The following is a 24,460-nucleotide window of genomic DNA, read 5'->3' as shown; positions in this document are numbered from 1 at the left end:
GCAAAGGAAACCATCAATAAAACAAGAAGGGATCCTACTGAATGGGAAAAGATATTTGCCAGTGATATATCTGATAAGGGATTAATGTCACAAATCTATGGAAAACTTACTCAACCCAACTCCAAAAAAACAAACGATCCAATTAAAAAATGGGCAGAGGACTTGAAGAGACATTTTTCTGAAAAGGACATACAGATGGCGAACAGACATATGAAGAAATGCTCAACCTCACTAACCATCAGAGAAATGCAAATAAAAACCACAATGAGATACCACCTCACCCCAGTCAGAATGGCTATCATCAATAAATCAACAAACAACAAGTGCTGGCGCGGATGTGGAGAAAAGGGAACGCTTGTGCACTGTTGGTGGGATTGCAGACTGGTGCAGGCCGCTATGGAAAACAGTATGGAGGTATCTCAAATTTGAAAATGGAATACCTATGATCCAGTAATTCCACTCCTAGGTATCTATCCGGAGAATCCAGAACTTCAATTCAAAAATCTCTATGCACTCCTATGTTTATTGCAGCACTATACACAATAGCTAAGACATGGAAACAACCAAAATGCCCATCGGTAGATGACTGGATTAAGAAACTGTGGTACATTTATACAATGGAGTATTATGCAGCCATAAGGAAGAAAGAAATCTTACCATTTGCAACAACATGGATGGATCTAGAGAACATTATGTTAAGTGAAATAAGTCAGACAGAGAAAGATAAGTTCCATATGATCTCACTTATTTGCGGATTCTAAAGAAAAGAATAAGTGAATGAACTAATCAGAAACTGTTTGGGAGACAATGAGGAAAAACTGAGGGTTGCTAGATGGGCGGGGGGAGTGGGGGGTGGGGGGGAGGGTGAGGGGATTGGAGGGCAGTCGGTGACCACAGGATGGCCACGGGGTTTGAAAATTAATCTGGGGAACGTAATTTGGTGGTTACCAGAGCGTAAGGGGGTTGGGGGGTGGGGGATGAGGGTGAGGGGGATCAAATGTACGGTGATGGAAGGGGAGCTGACTCTGGGTGGTGAACACACAGTGTGATTTATGGATGATGTGATTCAGAATTGCACAACTGAAATCTATGTAATTCTACTAACAATTGTCACCCCAATAAATTAAAAAAAAAAAAAAAAAAAAAAAAAGATTTGCGAAATGCCTCCCTGCAATATGTCCTTTAATCATTCAATCCAATTCTAAAAGGCTTCAACAACTTGGCATCTCTACAGAAAGGGGGCCACTCCAATAGGTACTTCAGTTACACATCATGCTTCAACCCTGATGATTTTTATTTAGTCAAGCCCAAGTACATTGCATGTAGAAAATTGATCTACATTGTACATTTCAAGCAGCATGAGTCTTTTTTAAACCTCATCCTGAGTATAAAACCTAATTTATGTCTGGGAATTTATTATCAGCAATCTGTTCTTAGAACCTAGTTTTGACTCCAGAAAGCAGCAAAGAAAAATTACTTCCATCCTTGCCTTCTTGAATGAACCCTTGTTTTCAAGATTCACCTGAATTTTTTTCTAGTTGTTTATTGACTTCAAAATGTCCTGACATAAAGAAAAAGTATATTCAGTGATTACAGAGAAAAGTTAGCTGTATGAGTACTTTGTTTTATTTCTTTGTTTTTTAGAGCATGCTATATCCTGGACATTGGCATCTGTTTAGCCTTCTATGTTTTGATGACAGTTCATAATGTTCTAGAACTTCAGTAGAACTAATCAGTAATTCTGGGAGCTATGATTGCATATCAAGTGGGATAAATGTGGTTTGATACCAAAAGTTAATTAGTAGGTTATATTTCAATTAAAAAAATTGATTCCTGTAGAAGATGAGAGGGGGACAGAAAAATGTGCAAACCAGACTAAATTAATTTCAGTAATTTGTAATTAATATATGTAATTATGCTGTCACCTAGAAATAAACGTTGGAATAGCTGTGATTTGACTTACTAAACTATCATTGACTTTTCCTTTCTCCAGATTATGGATACCTTCTTAAGTACCAAAGGATTTCCTAAAGTAAATTTTCAGTTTCTTCTTTTTCTTTCCTTCTTAGTCACTATTAAATCAATACCTTTAAAATTTGATCTTATTTCCCCAGTATTGCTTATGAGTATGGATCCTGCTTTCTGTGATACTAATGAAGAGAGGCAAAACAGCATAATTATTACGTGACTTTTAGAGGCTCAGAATTATAAACTCCTTTGTTAATTTTCAGGAGTAGAGAAAGGTCTTCATTCACATTTCACTGATATAATTCTTTTAAATAGAGGTCACAAGAGTGACTTAAAGGGAAGTCACAAAAGAATTTTATTTCAAAGTACGCTGTGAACAATTGACGTTAGTTTTTCATCAGAGAGAAGGTATGTGTTGGTGGAAAGAAGATAGGAAAAAAACAAATGAATACTAAATTTGTGAAGAAGTGAGTGCCGTACGGTAAATAAAGTTTGCATAAAGCAAGGATGAATATTTCAAAGATGCATTTCAATTTTTGTTTTGTTTGTTTTGCTTTGTATTGTTTTGTTTTGTTTTTAGACATGTGCATTGCTATACCTGGATTTTTGGAACTGGAAGTGCTGCTTGATGCAAGTGGATTCAGTAATGTGGAGATTAGAGATTTTTTTTTTCTCTGGGTTAGAGAATTGTTTCTTAACATTGAATAATTGAAAGGAAGTGTAAAGGTCATGTAGTTCTAAATCTCCCCATCTCTACCCCTTCAATCATGGTTCCAGCTAGATCATGGTTCCAGCTCCCTGGACTTTACCCTGAACTGCATTATATACATAGTCAAACTGCTAGGGCTATGGACCTAGAGTTACCTAGAGTTGCCAGGCGGAATCTATGACTGTCTCGTTCATATTATTTGGTAGAGGTGCGACCATGGGATGAACATTTAGAAATGAATATTCACTTTGTGTAGAATTTCACATTTCACATGCATTGTCTTTATATCATCTTTATGCAAAGCTGATTTCTAGTACTTTCAATTCTCATCTATTTTTATACCATCTGTACCTGGGTAAAAGGAATAGCTCAGAACTGATATGGAACTGTAAGTCCACGGGGAAAATGCAGATCTTTGACTCTGAGGTAGAATTAAAAGTGAGTAGATGGTTGAAAAGTTAAATTTCAGAATACTCAATTTTGGGGGAAAAAATCATCATAGGTGCTCAATAAATTATACACTGTCCATCTCTAATTTTTCCACTTCATGTTTATTTTGCTGGTCATTTTTCCTCCCTTAAATGCATTTTTCCTATCAATTTTTGGTAAATTTTTATGACACATAACACATACTGTACAGAAGAGCACACAAATCATAACTAAACAATTCAATGAATTAAAAAAAAAATCTTTAGTAACTACTGCCCAGATTAAGAAATAAAATAACACCCCAGAAATCTCCATTGTGCTTCATCTCAGTTATTGCCTCTTACAAAGATAACTGCCATATGACTTCTATTGATTAGTTTTTTTCTTTTTCTTTTTTCATTTAAATAAGTGAATCTTTCAGTGTGTACTCTTTTCTGTCTGGTTTCTTTTATTCAACATTATGAGATTCATCCTTGTTATATATAGCAGCGTTTTGATCTGTTTCATTTCGTGTAGTATTCTACCGTATAACGTCATTTATCCAATCTAGTTTTGATAGGAACGCCAAGTGGCGTCCAATTTTTGCCAACTGCTATCAACATTCTTGTTCTATATGCAGTAATCTCAATTCACAGTTTAGCAATGGATGGAATTGCAGGACATGGCATATATCTATGTTCTTTCTGCTTTAGTAGATACTGTCAGCTTTTCAAAATGCTTGTACCCGTATAAAAGCCCCAAATCAGTGAATAATACTTCCTGTTTCCCCCACATTCTTACCAACATTGGATATTGTTTTGCCCAGCTTTGTAGGCCTTTCAGTGGACATGTAGAACTACCCCGTGGGGGCTTTTATTTTGTGTTTCTTCTGATGGCTGCTGCTGCTAAGCCCGTTTATATGATCATTAACATTTGGGATATTTCATCTTTCTTAGTGAAGTGTCTCTACCAGAAGTTTGTCCACTTTTAGTTGGAATGTCTGTCTTTTAAAAATTTATTTTTCTTTACCTATTTCTGGATACAGTTCCTATGTCAGAAATATACATTGCAAATGTATAAATGTATATAACTCCTGCTCTGTGGCTGGCCTTTTGTGCTCTCTTATGTTATTTGTAATTTGTATGTTTTTTTTTTCTTATTTTTTTTTCTTGTCAGTGCTGCCAGGAATTATCAATAAGATTAATATTCTCAGCTAAGTTATTTTAAATTTGTTCGTTCCCTTCTCTGAAGTGTTTTTTCAAAATTGAATTAATTTATTTTTTCATTTTTCCTTTGTAAACTTCCTTGTGTTGAATTTCCTTTTTTATTTTCTATCATTTTGCAATAGACAGTTTTCCAGATTCTTTTTTACTCTAGTAAGTGCATTTAAGACCATCTATAATACTCAAGCACATTTTAAGCTTCATTCCATTGTTTTAATATGTTATCATTATCATTCTGTTCACACTTTTTTTTTCTAATTTCTATTGAGATTTTTTGTGCGATCCACAGGTTATTTATGTTTGTTTGTTTTTTTCTTTTCTTAGTTTTCAAACAATGAAGGGAAGAGGGCTTCTAGATGGCTTTCTGTACTAATTTCTTGTTTCCATGCCTTTGTGGTTAGAGAACAGACTGAATTATTTCAGTGCTTTGAGGTGTTCTGAAACTAGTTTTATGGCCGCCTCATTATCAATTCTGCTAAATGTTCCATATTCCCTTGTAAAGATCACTAGGTATGCTATATGATAATTAGGTCAAACTTATTAATTTGTTTAGATAATGTGTATCTGTATTGTTTTCATTTGCTTCTGTCAGTTATGAAAAACGTTTGCTCTATGATAATGGATTTAGCATACAGTTCTACCATCTTAGGCTTTATATATTTTGAAGCTATATTAATGAGCACGTCAATTCAGAAGTTTTATATCTTCAAGATATAGTTACAAATTTATAATTTTAAAATACCCTTTTTTATCTTTTTAATCAGAATTACAAATCTACTGATCTGATATATAATCTCAAAAAATTAATATACCAACTTTCTTTTGGTTGGTGCACAGAAGGTATATTTTCTATGCTTTTAAATTGATACTTTCTGGGTTGTTTGTTTGTTTGTTTCAATTTTGTCTTTTGTAAGTACCATAGAGTTAATGGATTGACTTTGTATCTTTTGTTCCAGTCTGATTATCTCCCCGCCCCCTTTAAATAGGAGTATTTTCAGTTAATAATTACTAATTTTCAGTTAATATAATTACCTTTGGGTAATTACCTTTGGGTAAGTATCACTTGTCTATTTGACCACCTGTTCATTTCTTTCTTTTTTTTTATCCTTTCTTTTTTGTTCTTTTAGAGTTCATTAGCTTTTTGGCGTTTACTAACTTCTTAGATACACATTCTTTTCCTGCTACTTGTTCAGACTTACCCTGGAGATTTCAAATTAACTATAAATAATTATTCATACTTTCAAATTCAACATTTCACCATTTCATCTCCCATTTCCCAAATTTTAAAAACATTGGAACTCAACTGACTACCTCTTACCCTTTGAATAATTGTTAGCCATATAGTTCCATTCTCTATATATTTTTTAGATATCATATACATTTTTTATTGTTTAAAGCAGTTCATGTTTATTTATACTTGACACATATCGACCCTTTTTCATGTTTTTTTTTTTTTTTTTTAATTTACTCTTCATTTCGGTGTTATGGTCTGTGATCATGTCCTTTGTTTTTGTAAACATTTGCCGGCAATAAATTGGCTCATTTTCCTGCTTTTCTAGAAATTTCTTTCTTTCACACCTTGATTTTGCTAGTATAAAAGTCTACATTGACAATTGTTTTCTTTTCATTTTAGAATTATTCATTTATCTCCACACTTCTATCATCTCTACTGAGATATCAGATGAGCCTTATTGCTTTTTAAACAAAAATCTTTGTCTTTTTGTTTTCAGTCATTTAACTCTGATGCTCTATATAGATTTCTTTACTTTAATCTTGAAGTTCTTAATGCTTTTTTGAATATGTGTGGGTTTTATACTTTCACTGGGTTGGGAAGTTGTCATTTTCTCTTTTAATTTTACTTCTGCCTTATTTTGTGTTTCCCTCACTTCTGGGTTGTCTAATTGCACTGATGTATTACCTTTACCATGTTCCATATGTGTCTTAAGCTGTTTTGCAAATTTACTTTAGTGCTCTGTGCTATAGTCCTGGATTTATCTATTAACTTTTCTTTTAGTATATTAATCCTCTCTATTACTATATTCAATCTCTGCTTCTTTGTACCTCTCATTTCTTAATTTCAGAATAATATTTTTAATGTAGAATGTTACTCTGTGTCTTATAAATTCTTGTCCTCTGGTAAATAACTCCATCTTTACCATATCTTTATCAAAAATATTATGAAGTTATCTATGTAACTATTTATGGACTTTTTTTTACTGTGGCATTTTCTTCTTTGTTTCAATTTCTCACTAGGCCTGATAATTTTTGATTGAATGCTGGATATTGTGTATGAAAAATTACAAGAGCTCTGGATGATAATATCTTCTTTAAACTGGGTGTGAACATCCTTGGTAGGGTCCCTTTGTAGGGGAATAATCACATTTATCTATTCAGCAACTAAGCTACATGGAGTTTGGGTTATATTTCTATAGGGCTCATTCTACTGTTGATCTATCTTCTTCTCTCCTTGATGTAGTTCTTCAGTGCTCCCAACTAGAGCTTGTAGTGATTACTAAGAATCTTTCACATTGGGGATAAATAGGGCATAATTTTTTGTTTCCTCAGCACCATGAGTCAGCAGAAACCATAATTTTGTTTTTCATGGCTTTCTGCTTAGCTTCTAATTCTCTTGCCTGCAAGGTTGAAGAATTGAGCATGTGTCTTGGGTGTAAAGTCACTAAAGTGTACCTCCTTCCTTTCCAGGAGCCCAGTCCTCTCTCCTAGCTGTTTAGGCATTCCTTAACTCCAATTATTGCCTCTCTAGTCCTCTGAGATTGCCCCCAAACTGCTTTATTTCTGTTCCTGAGCTGTGTTTCTTTGCCTGATTTCCGCAGTTTCTTATCAGTTTTTAAAAATCAGCCAATTCCCTGAGAGGGAAAGTGACTTGCAGAATATCAGCTCATCTCTCTGCAGTTTGTCTTCTATCTTAGCCTTTCAAGATTTATTTGCTCATCAATTCATAAATACCTATAAAGCAACTTTTAAAAACAGATTTTACACGTGAATGTTTTAATCATCATAAATCCATTATAACCTGAAAAAAGTCTGGGGCGTTTTTTGTGTTGTTGTGTTGGAAATATGTACTGATATTTGTTATGTTTATTTTGCATAAATGAGTTTTTCTCTAACTCTGTTTCTTCAACGTACTATTTTATCAGATAGGTGTATGTTGGAATATATTTTGTTGCTTTTAACTCCAGATAATATCAGATACTGGCTTTCAATACAATTTACTCTCGATCCACATTATGATGGACATTTACATGTGCCTTCAAACTCGTGTATAATAACATACAATGCCAACTCATGGCTCTGTGAGAATTTCTGTGGAATTATACGTGTTAATGATGGGATGGTTGGATTGTTGAATCACATATAATTATTTTCTTTCTTTAAATGATGTTCTACTATATAATCTTTGAAAATTATTTTGTGTTGATATTTAAGTCCGTATCTTTTAATAAAATATTATATATTTGAATATATTCTCACTTTTCTTAAACTTCTTAGTAATCCTTCATTACTATTTGAGAAATTTTCCCTGACTTCCAAGAGTTTATGTGCTTTAAAAATTATTTGTTTATGGTTTTGTCAGTAAAACTGTCCTACCCTGGATAAATTTTCTAAATGTGGAATTATGTTGATCTATATGTGGCTGGAAGAAATAATGACTTTTAAAAGTTATAGTTATATTTATTTTTTGTCCGTACTTATCACAGTTTTTCTTTATGTATTTAATGGCAATTGGAGCATAGCTTTAAAAACTAACCTTTTATTGTCAGTATATACTTATCAGCGTAGGTTCCATATTTCTTCCTTTTGATGTTTTTTCTTGACTTTTTAACTTTAATTTTTTTCATTTCCATTTTTGAAATTTTATTAGATTTATTGGGATGACATTGGTTAATAAAATTCTATAGGTTTCAAGTGTACAATTCTGTTATCCATCGTCTGTATATTACATTGTGTGCTCACCACCCAGAGTCAAAATCTTCTGTCACCATATATTTGACTACCTTTGTTGTTTGTTACCCTCTGCCCTCCCCCTTTTCCCTGTGGTAACCACCATACTATATAATCTGTGTCTACGAGTTTTGTTTGTTTGTTTGTCATGTTCATTTGTTGCTTTTAGTTTTATATCCCACATATGAGTGAAATGAAATGGTTCTTGACTTTTTTATCTGACTTATTTTGCTTAGTATGATAATATCAAGATCCATCCATGTTGTCGCAAATGGCAATATTCATCTTTTCTTATGGCTGAGTAGTATTCCGTGGTAGAATTCCATGGTACCACATCTTGTTTATCCAATTATCTACTGAAGGACACTTTTATTGTTTCCATGTCTTGGTCACCATGAATAATGCTGCAATGAATATAGGGTTACATATATCTTTACAAATAAATGTTTTAAAATTTTCAGGTAGATACCCAGAAGAAGAATTACTGGGTCATACAGTAATCTTATTACTACTATTTTGGAAGAACCTCCAGACTATTTTCCATAGTGGCTGTACCAATTTACATTCTCACCAGCAGTGTCTGAGGGTTCCTTTTTCTCCACAACCTTTGCAACACGTTATTACTTATCTTGTTGATATTGCCATTCTAACTGGTGTGAGGTGATATCTCCTTATGGTTTTGATTTGCTTTTCCTTAATAGCTAGTGAAGTTGAGCATCTTTTCATAGATCTCTTGGCCATTTATATGTCTTCTTGGGAGAAGTACCTGTTCAGGTCTCTGATCATCTTTTAATTGGATTGTTTGTTTTTTTTTTGTTATTGAGTTATATAAATCTTTATAAATTTTGTATATTACCACCTTATCAGAGGTGCTGTTTGCAAATAACTTCTCCTATTCACTTGGTTTCCATTTTGTTTTGTTGATGATTTCTTTTTCTGTGCAGAAGCTTTTTAGTTTGATATAGTCCCATTCATTACTTTTTGCTTTACATCCATTGCCTTTGTAGACAAATTCATAAAACCCTCTCTAAGTCCAATGTCCACAGTTTAATATATGTTTTCTCCTATGTTTTTTTTATTGTTTCAAGTCTTATATTTATGTCTTTACTCTATTTTGAGTTAATTTTTGTGTATGGTGGAAAAATAGCATTGTTGTTAATTCTTTTGCATGTGACTTTCCAATTTTCTCAGCACCACTATTGAAGAGGGTTTCTTTTCTCCATTGTATGTTTTAGGATCTTTTAATTGAAATTATTTGCCCATATACATGTGGCTTTATTTCTGGGTTCTCAGTTCTGTTCCATTGGTGTATTATCTGTTTTCCTGCCAATACCATGCTGGTTTGATTATTGTCTCTCTGTATTTAATTTGGAGTGTCCACACCTCTGGTTTTGTTTTTTTTCCTCAGGATTGCTTTTGCCTAATTGAGAACTTTGTCATTCCATAAAAATACTGATGATTTTTGTTCTATTTCTTGGAAAAATGTCAGTAGGATTTTGATTGGATTGCATTAAATCTGCATATTGCTTCAGTATTATGGGCATTTTAACTATGTTGATTCTTCCAATCCATGAACATGGAATATCTTTCCATTTTTTTGTGTCTTCTTCAATTTCTTTTAATATGTCTTATAGTTTTCTCATTTCCATATTTTGAACAAATCATGGTACATTCTTTTATTTTAATTTTATAGTCATTATCTGGTATTTTATTGTGAGTATATAGAGTTAAACTTTTTAAACTCATTATAAAACCATTTGTCTTGCAGTTCCTAAGTAAATCTTTTTTGCTTACTTAATACATTTTACTTACTTTGATATTTTTGTATTATGCTTATGATTATTTTACTTTTGCCTTTGCTGCCTGTTTTTTGTTATAGCTATTTTTGCTAGAGCATATATTATCCAGTGATTTATTAGACAATATTCCTTGTTAATTATATTTTCTTTACATTTTGCAAATAAATATATATTTCATTAATTATTAAGTAATAAAATATTTGTTACATATCTACTATTTCAGACAAAAAATTTAGTATACTTTCACTGCTCCCACACTTCCCAATGCATCTATAAACTATACCAATTTTTATTTTTAATATAAACCTAAGAGAAGTCTCACTTAGCAAGAAATTCTAAAAGGAAGGACGGATATGTTGTGAGGAGCTAGCAAGAAATACCTTCAAGACAAAATGAAATAGGACAAGCTTTTAGAATGGCTCCAGAACAAATTCATATTGGAGGACCAAGGTCCAACAATTGGAGAAGTCATTTCAAAGACCACAGTTTAAAAACAGCCCTGGAATGGAAAGGCAAAATGAAGTCAGGAGTCATGAAAAAATTGGTGGAAAGACGATCACGAATAAAGGGAACCTTAATAAATATTTGGGAGTAAGCCTTAGTGGGGGCCTTTGGTTTATCTTATTAAGAATTGTTGTTATATAGCCAAGGATATGTCAAGCTGACATAAAGGATTTAACTAGCATTATGCTGTAAGGATTTAAATCAGAAATAAATGTATGAGTGCTGGTAAATCAGAAACTTTAGAGTCTAATAAACTTTAACTGACTCGTAAAGGAGAGAGAGGATGTGTACAGGCATAGGAGATGAAAGGATGCAATTTGTGTGTAGAATCATAATGCATCTGCAGCTCTGAAGAAAAGGGTCAATAAGGACAAGACTGAATGTGACAATGGGTAATAGCTGTGGGATAGTGCTGACCAAGCTTGGTAGACAGTACCAGGTAAAAGAAATATAAATGTAATTATGATCTAATAAGCTTTTTTTCTCCCTAGTTCTAGAGGAAGGGCTGTCCAATTTCTCATGTAGTCTGTAAGCACCAGGAGGGCAAGGATCGTTTTATTATATTGACCAATATAAATCACCTACTTACCAGAAACCTAGGAGGTATACTTGTGTAATAAGTATGTGTTGAAAGAAAGAAAAGAGGAAAGGAATGAAGATGATAAGCTTTTTTGGGTTTGGCTAATGAGTTTTTCACTTATGAGCCATCAAAACCTAATTTAAATTGGCACATGCTGAGTACACTGAAAAAAAAAAAAAGTAGAAATAGTACATAATGAAGGGATTTCTGCCATAACCAAGTGAGAAAGCATTTGTCTTGCAGGTTTTTAACTTGAGTGTGCTTGTAATAGAAATCTATTCCATTAACATTAGAGTCAGCGTCTTAATAGAATGATATGGAACATTAAAACAATTATTCATTATCCATTATCAGAGACTTCATGTTACTCCACCCACATACCAGTAAAATGCCTTTATATTACTAATCTGGGTATTGCTAAAGATTACTGAAGATCATTGCAACATTTTGAAACCTTTTGAAATTTTCTTTTGCCTAGCAGAAAGTTCTAAATACACCCACCAATAATATTTTTAAGTAAAGCGATAGAGAAAATATAGACTAAACAATATAATTAATAAACTATATAAACTATAAAGTAAACTATATATATATATTAAAGTAAAATAAACAAAAATGAATAAAATGGATAAAACCAATCATATCATGAGTCATCAAATAGTCTACATTCAACTGGATTTCTTAATAAGGAAATTGAGTTCAAGTGTTCTGTTCATTGTTTGTCCAAATATATATAGACATTTGTAATCAGAACTGGAAATAAAATAGGGAAAACACTGAACTATTTCAAAAGTCAGAGAATCATTCTGAAGTAAACACTGCCACTTGTACAGAACTGTCTGTGTTTCCCAGGGCAGTAACTTGTTTGAGGCTGTGTGTTTTGGGTGGTAAAAAAGGTGGTTACCTAGCAACAACCCCTCCTCCCAAGCCTCTGCTGCTAGAGTGCTATTGCTCATGTCAGCGAATTGGTTACATGTTTGCTGGATCTAAAGGGAACAATGTAATAACGTGGTAGGGTGTGAATCTCAGTCATAAAAAAACTAACAGGTTTTTACTTTGTATTGGGCCAGCTTCCCACTCCTCAACTGATGCTGCTAAAAGTTCGTCTAAAGAGATTAGGTACTGGGTTATATGCTATTCACCAATGAAAATGAGGGAAACCTCTGACATTTTAGTTAATAACATTTATTTTCGATTTACTTTTAGAGCAAGCGATGAAACAGTTACTACACATGCAATAGGATTAGCTCTGGGAAAGAGGTAATCTTATCACAATGTGTCCTTAGCAATGAGACAGCCCAGACTGGGATGAGATTCTGTAGAAACAGAGTTTAAACAATCTAGACACGTTTAGATGACATTTTACCACCTGAAGGTAAAATTAATGAGACACTAATTTATATAGAACATACACATCAGGTGCTTAGGTTTACAACAAATGAGCTTAACCATATGTGTTAGCAATAAGTTATCTAGAAAACATACATTTTAGAAAACGTCACACCATATACATGTCTACCTGTGATACGTATCAAAACAAATGTCACTCTCTGTCACCTGACGGGTGTTTATTCTTAGGGACAATCCCACCAGGCACATGCAGAACCGAGGAAGCAGAGTAATCTGAATGACATAGAAAGATAAGGACACAAAACACAGATTCTGCCAAAGCAAAAATTAAATCAGTCAATTAGTTTGTGTTTTCATAGCACAAAGATATAAGATTAAAAAAAAAAAAAAAAAAAGCCTGTTGGAAGAATGTTAAAATGCCAAGTATGTGGGAGCAAGTAGAAAAAGAAAGAGGCCTTGGTTTATAAAATTTTCCATGATGCAAAAGACTGAAGCCAATTTCTCCCCAGATACAGTCCTGACGCTCGGAGCGGCTGCTCACCAATGCCAGTTGTACAGTATCTTCTGAGACTCACCCAGGGCCCCCTCTTCCCCATCTCAGCACACCCTGAATGGGATTTGCTCACTGAGCTCCAGAGCAAAAGAATTCTTTTCGGAGCAATAATTGACAGTTGGCGTTACAGCCTGAATTCTCTCCTTTGGAAAATTGCTAAACGTTTGCTTTTAAAGGACACAGTCCTTCAAATGAAAATTAATCAGAATAGGACACCATATATGTCCCGGTTCCTCAACCCCAGGCACATCATCAGCTCAGAAAAAAAAATATGTTTTCCTTTGAAAATAACCAATAGTCATCAATATTATTTTAGATTCTGGTGCGATCTTGTAACTATTTTGAACAACCGTATTACAAGTCAAGGCTTTAACCAGAAATATCATTCCAGAAGAAGTCTCATTATATTCCCAAGTCATAACTGAGAGTGAGTCTGAATACAGAAGGGATTATTCCATCTGTTCTAACTGGTCAAATATCAGATATTAAAGGGAAGAGAGCTGACAGACAGATGGACTGACATATTAGTAAAACATTTAGGCTAATACATTTATTAGAAATAAGTGATCGTGATGGGAATACTGTTATCTTATTTCAAATGGGATCAATGTCCGATGAATTGTTTTCTATCATAGGTATAAAAAATTTCAGATATCAAGAAAAAACATTTCCTGCATTTTCCCATGGGTCATTTGATGCAGAAATTTCTCTTTTCTCATTCTTCCCTTAAATCGCCTCTGTAAATCACATTATTCTGGAAACTCACAGACTCATTTTTACCGATCTAGATGATCAGAAGATTTTATATTAGGAACTGACAGGGATGAGTATCGGGGCTCATCTCCATGTGCCTCTGAACCTCAGAGAAACGCAAAGCTAATATCTAGTAGTCCGACAGTTAAAATAATTGATGAGTGTATGTTGAATCCTCAGGAGACAAGGGAGGAAGAAAGAAGGCAGTGGGAGGAGAGGCTTGGAGGGAGGAGGGGTGGGGGGCAGGTGCTGATTTCAACCCTGTAGCGTCAGGATTGCGTCAATTCGGGTTTCAGCCACGTCTGGAGTCTCAGAGACGAGCTTCTCAGAAGAGCCAAAACAGGAACAGGGGTGGCAAATCACTGTGCGAGGGCGAGTGGACCTCCCTCTTTGCCTCCTCCCTGTTCTAGGCGCAGGTCCCCTGGGCTCTGCGCTGTTTCAGCACTCGGAAAAGCCGGCGCTTCAGATCGAGGCAAGTGAACCACGCCAGGGAGTTTTCCGTTCAGCACCTCGGACAGAACACGCAGCAAAAAATGGCTCCGATCACGACCAGCAGGGAAGAATTTGGTAAGCAAGTTACTAACTTATAACTGCGGTTGTTCCTTGAATACTCCTGGAGGGCTGTTTTTTTCCTACCCCGCGGGATGTTGACTATAGATCTGAAAGGAAAATGAGAACAGTAAACAGGCAATCGTGGCTTATCTCTGTTGTTTCTCCATTCCTTAGTATCTTTCTCCTTAAAATTGCCTTCTACTAGGGCTGTTTTACATCCAGGAAGTTCCTTAAACGTTCAAGTACAGCTCTGTAAACTGCAGCACGCACTAAGTAAAGGAAAAAGAGGTCTGTTGTTTGCTTGTTGGTTTCATTAATTCTGTAGGTATTTTTTACTTGTAGGTAAATCTGTATTTAACTAAGGGAAGCCAAATTTCCTATGATTACATAAGGACTTGATCTTGGCATAACACAACTTATATGTTGGGGATTTGGGATGTACATTTTATTACAGAGTATACCATAAGATGTTTTCTCTACTATATTTTTATTGTATCCTGGAAATATTTGCTAGTGACAGAGACAGAATCCTATGACACTACATAGAGTTAGAGGAATATTCAAAATGAACTAGCTGAGCCTATTTCATTTCACAGGTGAGCTAACCAAAGCTCAGAGAGATGAGGGAAGCGTTGCAGGTCAAACAGTTAGCTAAAAGGTACTGGAAACTAGAATTAAGACTCCATTTTCCAGTTCAATTTCCCTTTTCTTATACCAAATTTTTGGCACCATTGTTCTCCTTTTCTCTTTCAATAAATAAATCAGATGTACTTTTTCAAATTAAAAAAAAATCATATTTTTTAGGTCCCATTACATTATGAAAGCAAGTGATCAGAGTTCTACTTACTTTACAAGTATTAAACACACACACACAGAGACACACACACACATGGAATTTTACAGAAGTTTTGAATAAGGAATGATATATACAAATGCATGATAATTGCTACTAAATTGAATGAAATGACTGAGATCTTTGCTCTCAAAAGCTTAAGACCTATCAGTAGAAAACACATAGGGAATAGGTGAGTCCTTCCACGTTATATTGAATATTTTGCCATTTGACATAAGCATTTAATAGGGACAATTTGTGACATATAGTCAGAAATGAGTTTCTTTCACAGCCTTCTATTTGGGTGATTGAGTTTACATTGTTGTGATGGTTATCCTCAATTTCTGATTTGAAAACCAGGAATTTTTCTAACACTGAGGCATTTTCAGAGACTGTGCTAGTGAAAAATAAGTTCTAACTTGGGCCATCAGTCTATATAGAGCAAATTCATTTCCTATTGCTTTAATTGTTCTTTTTGCATTAGTTCGTCACTTTGCTTTTGATCTTTGGCCTTGTTTTATTAGAGAGTTGAGGAGTAGATTTCTTTCCCCCCCAGAAAGACTTGAATAGATAGAAAAACTGAAAAGCTGATACTAAGTTAGCTGATTATCCTTAGCTCTCACCTTATTCTTTTTCTGTAGCGTTCATTCCTTTTCTATTTGGGGAATTCAGAGGTTTATTTTTCATCTCTATATGGTTCAATTTCTTGGTATAATGAAACTATAGAATATTTTATCATTGCTTTGTGGATTTTTTTTGCTTTTTTATCTTAGACACTTCTGCTCTTATTTGTGATTTCTTAATTTTATATTCTTTGAGTTCAGTTTTGTGATTATGAAGTAGATAGGCAGAAGGTTTGAGGGGACGGGCAAGGGGAGTAACAAAAGATTGTTCTTCCAGGGGTTATTTAAACAAGCTTTAACCTTTTCTGACTGGAACTTTTAACTTTATTATTCATTATTTAAGATGAAAAATAGATCGAAATAGAACCAAATGCAGATAATATTACATCAGTTATTCACTTTAGTTATAGTAAAAATTGACTCAATTGATGCATTATGTCCAAATATAACAATACTGCTTTCACTTACACAGTGTTACTAATCATTGGTTAGAGAATATGCTTACATGTGGAACATGTTAAGCTTCACACATAATCACTGTTACTAATGTCAGTAATTTAATGTGCCCTCATTGGAGGAAAGAAAGCCAATTTCAATTTGATTACCATTTACCGTGTGAAATTGTGCTAGGAAAAATAATCAGTTATGGATAAAATTAAACTCTAAATTATGTATACTCTTCTCATTAAAGAATGTTAAGGAATGATGATTTATTTGTAACCATTGTTCAGTTTTTACTTTATTTAGGTGTATATGAGTTTGTACTTTGGACAATTCATTGTTTGAGGAATTTTTGATTGGTACACAAGAGTTTGTAGTGTTATAAGTTATATCATATTGATATCCTGTTGTTCATCTTTTTTGTCCTTTTTTTCTCTGATTCATGTACATTTCTTTTACCACTGTTCCATAGTTTGGATGGAAATTGTTAGTGACAATGACAGATAATGTTCCACCATTTCTTAAAATTACCTAAATCACTGAGTCTCTAGATGTTGCTGCTTGGACCTGGGTAAATAAAGAATTACTAAGAATATAGAATCTCCCAGTATTTGAAGAATGTGCATCTAAAGTTCCATAGTCAGTAAGAATGAATGCTTCTGGAAAGCCTCAAATGTCAATAAAAACATAATGAAATTACATCCTGCTATAGTTGACTGACACTATCTGTGAAAACAAAGGTAGGTTAGGGTCATTTGGCATCCCCACCCTTGACCCAGCCCCAGTTTCATCTTTTCATTTTATTTATGAAAAACTAGTGAAATGAAGTTTCTATCATACTGTATTATTTTCCATGTGTGTCCCACAGAGAATGTGTTTATTCCTGAAAGTGATATGAAATGTGTACATAATTCATATCCAGAACACTTGGAAAGTAATTCAATCTGTGCAATTTATAGCAATTGTCTTCTCTAGTATGCTTTTCACATAGGCTCGTATCTCCAACTCTGCTCCTTTAATGTATATTATTGGTCATTTGATTTTCAGATGAAATCCCCACAGTAGTGGGGATCTTCAGTGCATTTGGCCTGGTCTTCACAGTCCTCTCTGTTTGCTTGGATCTGCTGTCAGAGAAAATCCTCCAAGTCTAACAAGACTCCTCCTATAAGTTTGTGCATGTGCTAAAGGGAGTTGATATTTACCCTGAAAACCTAAATAGCAAAAAGAAGTTTGGAGCAGATGACAAAAATGAAGTAAAGAATAAACCAGCTATGCCAAAGAATTCATTGCATCTCGACCTTGAGAAGAGAGATCTCAATGGCAATTTTCCCAAAACCAACCTCAAAGCTGGCAGCCCTCCTGATTTGGAGAATGTGATCCCGAAGCTCTTTCCAGAAGGGGAAAAAGATGCCGTTTCCCCTGATAGCTTAAAGTCCAGCACTTCCCTTAGTTCAGAAGAGAAACAAGAGAAGCTGGGAACCCTCTTCTTCTCCTTAGAGTACAACTTTGAGAAGAAAGCATTTGTGGTAAATATCAAGGAAGCCCGCGGCTTGCCCGCCATGGATGAGCAGTCAATGACCTCCGACCCATACATCAAAATGACGATCCTCCCAGAGAAGAAGCATAAAGTGAAAACCAGAGTTCTGAGAAAGACCTTGGACCCAGCTTTTGACGAGACTTTTACATTCTACGGGATCCCCTACACTCAGATCCAAGAGTTGGCCTTGCATTTCCACCATCTTGAGTTTTGACAGGTTTTCAAGAGATGATATCATTGGAGAAGTCCTTATTCCTCTGGAAGGAATTGAATTGTCTGATGGAAAAATGTTAATGAACAGAGAGATTATCAAGAGAAATGTCAGGGTAATTCATTTCTAGCGCCTAAAGTATTTGTAAACAATCTTTTATTTAGTTTTTTTTTTTTGTATCTAGGGGATTTTTATTAAGATGATAAGTTTTATGCGTATCATCTTTACCGTGTTTAATTATCACTAATCATGATCAAATGGGGAGCAGGGAAATAGAGTAGATGGAAGAAAATGTAACCCCTAACTGAAATGCTTAAATTATTTTTATGGTATAAAATAAATAGACATCCTGTATTGATATTTAAATATCATTTATATAAATATTTTTTGTTATTTTTATCACAAATATTTTGACTAAGATACCACTTGAACTAAAATGTAGGCAAATATCTCTTATTCGTAAACAAATTAACAAAGATGTTTCAAGGTCAGCATAATTAAATTTGAAATTAAAATTTAAAATTAAATCAATTCATTCTAAGGATTAGGAAGTTGTATTGACTTTTCATATAATTGCTTTTCAAAGAGGAGACATCACATCATATCAAATTATAGACATTCATCTTTATGTTATATAACAGAAAGTGAGTTACTCTGCCTTCATAAGTATACTACTTTGGTAGTTCTGGGATTATTAGAAAATGATAAGACATCAGGTAATCGAATTTAATCCTATTTCCACTTTAAATACAGAAGTCAATTAATTCCAATTGTATTTCACACTAACTTGTGTCTATACGGCATAATTTTATAGAATACCATAAACCTCATTTTGACCATATCCTTGCCTTGTCTTTTTGTTGAAATTAATGAAAATCAAGGTCCAGAAACACTAAGTTGCTTGAGACACCTGGCTGTTTAGTGGCACTGTGAGAATACAGATCTATGCCATACTCGTATTCTTCTTGGAGTGCTTATTCATACATCTACCCCATGTCAACATTTGTGTAAATATATATTGAAGTTTTAAAAGCTCTTGCCCAGCCATCATTTTTAGTGATAATCAAGCCCCAAGTGAAAATTTTGTTACTTTCAATTAAAACATGTACTTTGAGTTCTTGTAATCTTACCTAATGTCTTTAAAGTACAAATGAAACCTAAGTTCCATGCAAAAAAGGACTCTGTGATACTATCCAAACACAAAGCGTTAAAAGTTGAGTCAATTCTCTCCAAAACTTATTCATTCCTTGGATTAAATAAGGACTTTGGGTGGGGGGGGAGGTGGCAGAGAATTTTAACTCCATTAGCCCTCTGGGCCAGCAGAGTGGTGGGGGCAGAATAAATTGCAGTTGATTTGAATTCAAATTCTAATAATATCAGGGCTAAAGAATTTGAAATCAAATCAAACTTAACATGAGTCATTTTGCCTTTTGCAGACTCATTCAAACGAATAGACAACTTTTTATACTGTTAATAAGTTCAACAAGTATAGATTTAATTTAAAAATCAAAAGCTAAAAATACCTCTGTATAGGCTATACTCTACCCTTTTAAACATTTCTAGTAATGGGTGTGGCTAACACGTTACAAATTTTAACAAACTGTAGTACCTAAAAGTACCACAAGATGGCAGGCAGTTTTTAGGAGGTGATGATAGTGCACAAAAGCTTGTATTTACTCTTGGATTCCTTAGTATACTACAATAAAAATAAATAGAAAAATTACATTTTAATAACAATGCTATTACATTGCTTTAAAATGTTAATAGAAGTACAAATTTCAAAACTGAAAAAAAAAACTAATAAAAATACTTATACCACATCTCTCTCTGTTTAGAAGTCTTCAGGACGGGGTGAGTTACTGATCTCTCTCTGCTATCAGTCCACCACAAATACTCTCACTGTGGTTGTTTTAAAAGCTCGACACCTGCCTAAAACCGATGTGTCTGGACTCTCAGGTAAGAATGCTTCTGAAAAACGAAGGCTCAGTGTATAAATGAGTAATATATTGGGCAAAATAGTTAACTAACAATCATGATTTTGATTTACTTTTTATTCACAATTATAAGTGATGTGATAGTTTTTCTGTTTCTCATTTTATGGAATAAAAATGTGAGCCAATGCCATTGGCAAGAAGAAGAAAACTACATAGTTCTAAGATCTGAGCCAAAGCGAGTACTTGGTAGATGTCTGAATGGGGTTGAAGGAGAAAACAGTGATAAACACAGAGATGAGAGGCCATGGCCAAAAATACAGTGATGGATATAAAATTAAAGTTACTTTACTAACAGTTGTCACCCCAATAAACTTTAATGAAAATCAAAACAAACAAACAAACAAAAAGAAATATTCTGATAACCACCCCCCCAAAAAAAAAAAGGTTGGGTAGAAAAGTTCTTAATTTTAGTATTTTAAATGAGCCTGCCTACGCTTACACTTCTATTATTCTTTAATTTATCTGCTTTAAGAATTAGCTTTTCATTTTGTGACTAAAAAAAAAAAAGTTGTTGTAGAGCATGATGAGAAAGAACACATGACCTATGGGTTAAAATAATCTGTGTTCAAATCTTAACCCTTCCATTTCTTAGCACAGTAACCTTGGGTATGTTTCTTAAACTGCACACAAACTGGACTTACTAATACTTGCCTTGAATGGAATTATGTAGACTAGAAAGATATACATTATTAACTACCATCTAGTTCTATTATTATTATTATTATTATTATTATTATTATTATTATTTGACAATAGAATTTAAATGCATGGGTCTTCAAGGTTTAGATTAGGGAACTAAATTTAGTTCATGTGCTGCAACCAGAAAAAAAGGCAAAAATAATATAATTAAATGTGTGTTAAAGTAGCGTGGGTCTAAAATCCGCACAATAAGGGTGACATGAGGAAGACCAACACTGGGAAACAGGAAGCAAATCTAGGAGTTGATTAAAGAAGCCCAGAAAAATTAAAGCCAAAAAGGGCATTGCTACCGTGAATTTTAAATGCCCGTTCAACAGAAAAAGCAGCCCACGCTCAGAGACATACAGTCTCATCTAAAGTTATAAAACTCAATAAGGTCATATGTTCGCTAATGTTTTGTTCCTCCTATCCCATTCTCCAGAATGAGTTATCAGTAATCAGAATCTGTCATTTAGAACATTCTCTTTTCTTCTAGATTATCTTTTCAGGCTGTTATTCCGATTCCTTCCCCATCTTCTGGTTTAGAACTATTTTCTTCTATGTTGCATTCTTAGTTGTTTTCGATTTGTTGACAAGAGAGAAGCCCAGATTTATCCTATGTTCACTTTGTTTGGCCCCATTTTCATTGTAATCACATTTTACTGGCATGCAGTGATCTCTGAGGGCACCATTGCGGTGAGGTTGGCTCTGCAACCAGGCTCTGTCACTGTACTCTGTTGTTTACCATTACAGATCCCTACGTCAAAGTGAACCTGTACCATGCCAAAAAGAGGATCTCCAAAAAGAAGACTCATGTGAAGAAATGCACCCCCAATGCAGTGTTCAATGAACTGTTTGTCTTTGATATTCCTTGTGAGGGTCTTGAAGAGATAAGTGTTGAATTTCTGGTTTTGGATTCTGAAAGGGGATCCCGCAATGAGGTGATTGGGCGATTGATCCTGGGAGCAGCTGCAGAGGGAACCGGAGGAGAGCATTGGAAGGAGATCTGTGAATATCCCAGGAGACAAATTGCCAAGTGGCATATGCTCTGTGATGGTTAGCATCCTAGCCATGAGTTGGAACTTGATGATTTTACTAGGAAAGGGACAATTTTCTTTCTTTCTGATACGTGATTGCAAGCTTGTGACAGCAAGCTACCTTTTTTGTTGTTGCCAGAAATGGATTGAATTAGCAGGCCAGAAAGTAACTGTAAATGTGTATGATGATAATTTCCCCCTTCACTAGAAAAGTTGGATAAATTTTCATAAGATATTCAATTTCCCCTGCAGGTTACCAGTGACATAAATAACAATAGTCAAGCATTTTGTGAATACTGCAGTGAAGTCCCAGGTTATGGGTGTGGTTTCGAAGGGAATGATCTCATTGGAACCTCTCATTGGATGTCAATGTGATTGTTAGGATTTAGAAATGAAAGCAAGTCTTCACTTATGAAAATTCATCCAATGTTCTTCAGGTGGGGAAATCACTTTTTCTTTAAATCCAAAGATATTAAAGAGGTGTTCCCTAGTTTCTTTTTATTAATTATTTCACGTGCAAGTGGTGTCCTGCATATAAAAGTATATGGTCATTTCCCTTTGGTTTGTAATTATTTGATACAATTTTATCCTAAGAGGAGCAACTTAGGTTTGTTTCAAAAGGACAGTGAACAAACTTGAGAAATCATTTTATCAAAGGGCTGAGTTGAGAACACTGTGGCTGAAATATGATTTTTCTCCCCCCTAAGGTTACTTGTGAGTCAAAATGTTGTAAAATAGAATCTCACATAAGAAACATGCCTTGAATTATTCACTGCCTGTCGCGAGTGTCAGTGTGGTCTAAGAAAGCCCTATTTACCTTTGTGAAGTTGTTGAATTAGCTAGTTCGTAAAGAAAGAAACTTCAGCTAGAAATCCAGTTAGAGATGCAGTTTTTTTTTTTTAGGAAATAGGTATAGTTTGCAAGTGTACATTCAAGGCTTTCCGTTGTACACAGAGAGAGCGTGGCTAACTAAGTCTTCATTTAGTTGTTCTCCCCCAGAAAAGGACCATGCTACTATTTGAAAGGAAACAAACAAAAGACTGAAGTATTAACCATTGCCAGAAAGAAAGCATTACTTAAACCAACAAACTAAGCGATAAGACTAAAAAGTAGTTATACAACAAGCCTAATATAATTTACATATGTTCACACAAAGTATATTTAGGCTGTCAAATTAGCACAATAAAGTATGTTTCACTATCTTTTCTAGGCTAATTTGTCTTGAGCTGTTTTCTGTGGAACAGTTTATAGATGTCTGTCTTATACTATTTTCCCAGTACCAGGGCTCTGAAATTCATTTAAAAAAAAAAATGGTTAGAGTAAAGCAGTGCCCTGGGATTATTTGGAAAGAATTAACTTGAGGTAATGTCACTATATTTGAGTTTTTAGAGACGTATGGGTGAAACTCGGGTACAGTTGAATTATTAAATATGCAAGTTAGAAAATAAAGTCTACTGAGAATTTTACATTTTGAGTCAGGTTGTGTGTCGTCAGTACTTTAGCAGTTTTTGAGAATGTGTTTGATATCTCCGTGTTTGTAAATTCTATGACAATGCATTTTCAAAACAACTTATACACGCTTTTTATGACTATGCCTAATATAAAGAAAATGTTTTACATTCTGTATGTACAAAAATTGAAATCCACCTCTTTTTTTTTGTGCTTTAGGGTGACTTTGGGATTAAAAGACTATTCCCCAATCATAGTCTCCATTCTACCACAAAGTCACCGCACGGCATCTTGGTCTGCTCAGAATTCCTGTGAAAGGATCAGGAAATGAATTGTAGTCAGTGTCTGGTTTGGGAAAACCAGTGGCCTTTTTATGTATGTATATTTGGTACATGGGCCATGGAATATAATATATTTTGTCACTCTGAAAAGTTGTGAGGAATCAAACCTAAGGATCCTTCACAGCCACCAGAAGTTAAATGGTGGTACCAAGTAAAGTATGGTTGTTGGAGGAGGGTGATTTTTTTTTTTTTAAGTAGAACAACAAAACCAACAACAAATACTTTTTACATTACAATGAATAATTTGTAAATAGTTTTTAGTTTTTAAAATTTACAGTGTTTTTGAGTGTGAAAAGTTGAGTAAAACTATTTGCAACTGCTTTTAAGAAAAGAAAGAAGAAAAACTAAAAAAGGAATGGAAACAGGCAGGTACATATGTGATCCCATCATTTTCTGAAAATTGTACTGTTTGATAATGTATTACAATTTCAATGTGAATATCTTCAATTCTGTTACGAATCCTGCACTGTATTAAATATGTAAATTAATTGTTTGTCTGATAAGCCAATCTCACCACCCTAATGGGGAGGTATTCACGTTTGAAGAACTGTGTAACTCAGTAACTGACTTGTTCTGATGTTGTAACTCAATAGAAGTGATTTGGAAGGAAGCATGGTGTATGAGATGGTGTCTGTTCTTTCGTGCCAGCTCTGTATGATGTTTGTAAGACTATGTTTGTAAGACATGAATAAATTGCTGCTTTTGCCCAATGGATTTCACCTCAAATTTTGTGCTAAAGGACTCTGTAATAAGGATTCTCTTATTTCTTTCTAAGCTTTCAAGTTTCCCTAATAGATCTCCTGACATAGATTAGGGAACATTAGTGATTCAGCACCAAGATCTTCTATATATCTTATTGTATTTTGTATAATACTCATCACCACCTGGGGCAATTATTATTATCCCTATTATACAGAAGCAAAATCTGAGACTCAAGGAGCTTAGGCACTTGATT

General features: G+C 34.3%; 1 protein-coding gene across 1 annotated transcript; it reads left to right on the top strand.

Moving 5' to 3' along the window:
• Nucleotides 1-14,088: 14,088 nt before the first annotated feature.
• Nucleotides 14,089-23,705, top strand: SYT4 (synaptotagmin 4). The gene is given in 7 exon segments (XM_033087639.1): nucleotides 14,089-14,377; nucleotides 17,306-17,361; nucleotides 17,363-17,417; nucleotides 17,420-17,991; nucleotides 17,993-18,121; nucleotides 19,842-19,962; nucleotides 21,432-23,705. Coding segments are annotated over 7 exon segments (1,275 nt in total). The 5' UTR covers nucleotides 14,089-14,343; the 3' UTR covers nucleotides 21,740-23,705.
• Nucleotides 23,706-24,460: the final 755 nt, after the last annotated feature.

This window comes from Rhinolophus ferrumequinum, chromosome 19, assembly GCF_004115265.2.
Source record: "Rhinolophus ferrumequinum isolate MPI-CBG mRhiFer1 chromosome 19, mRhiFer1_v1.p, whole genome shotgun sequence".
NCBI lineage: Eukaryota > Metazoa > Chordata > Mammalia > Chiroptera > Rhinolophidae > Rhinolophus > Rhinolophus ferrumequinum.
The sequence above is the reverse complement of the archived record's forward strand: the minus strand, read 5'-3'. Positions and strand labels throughout refer to the sequence as shown.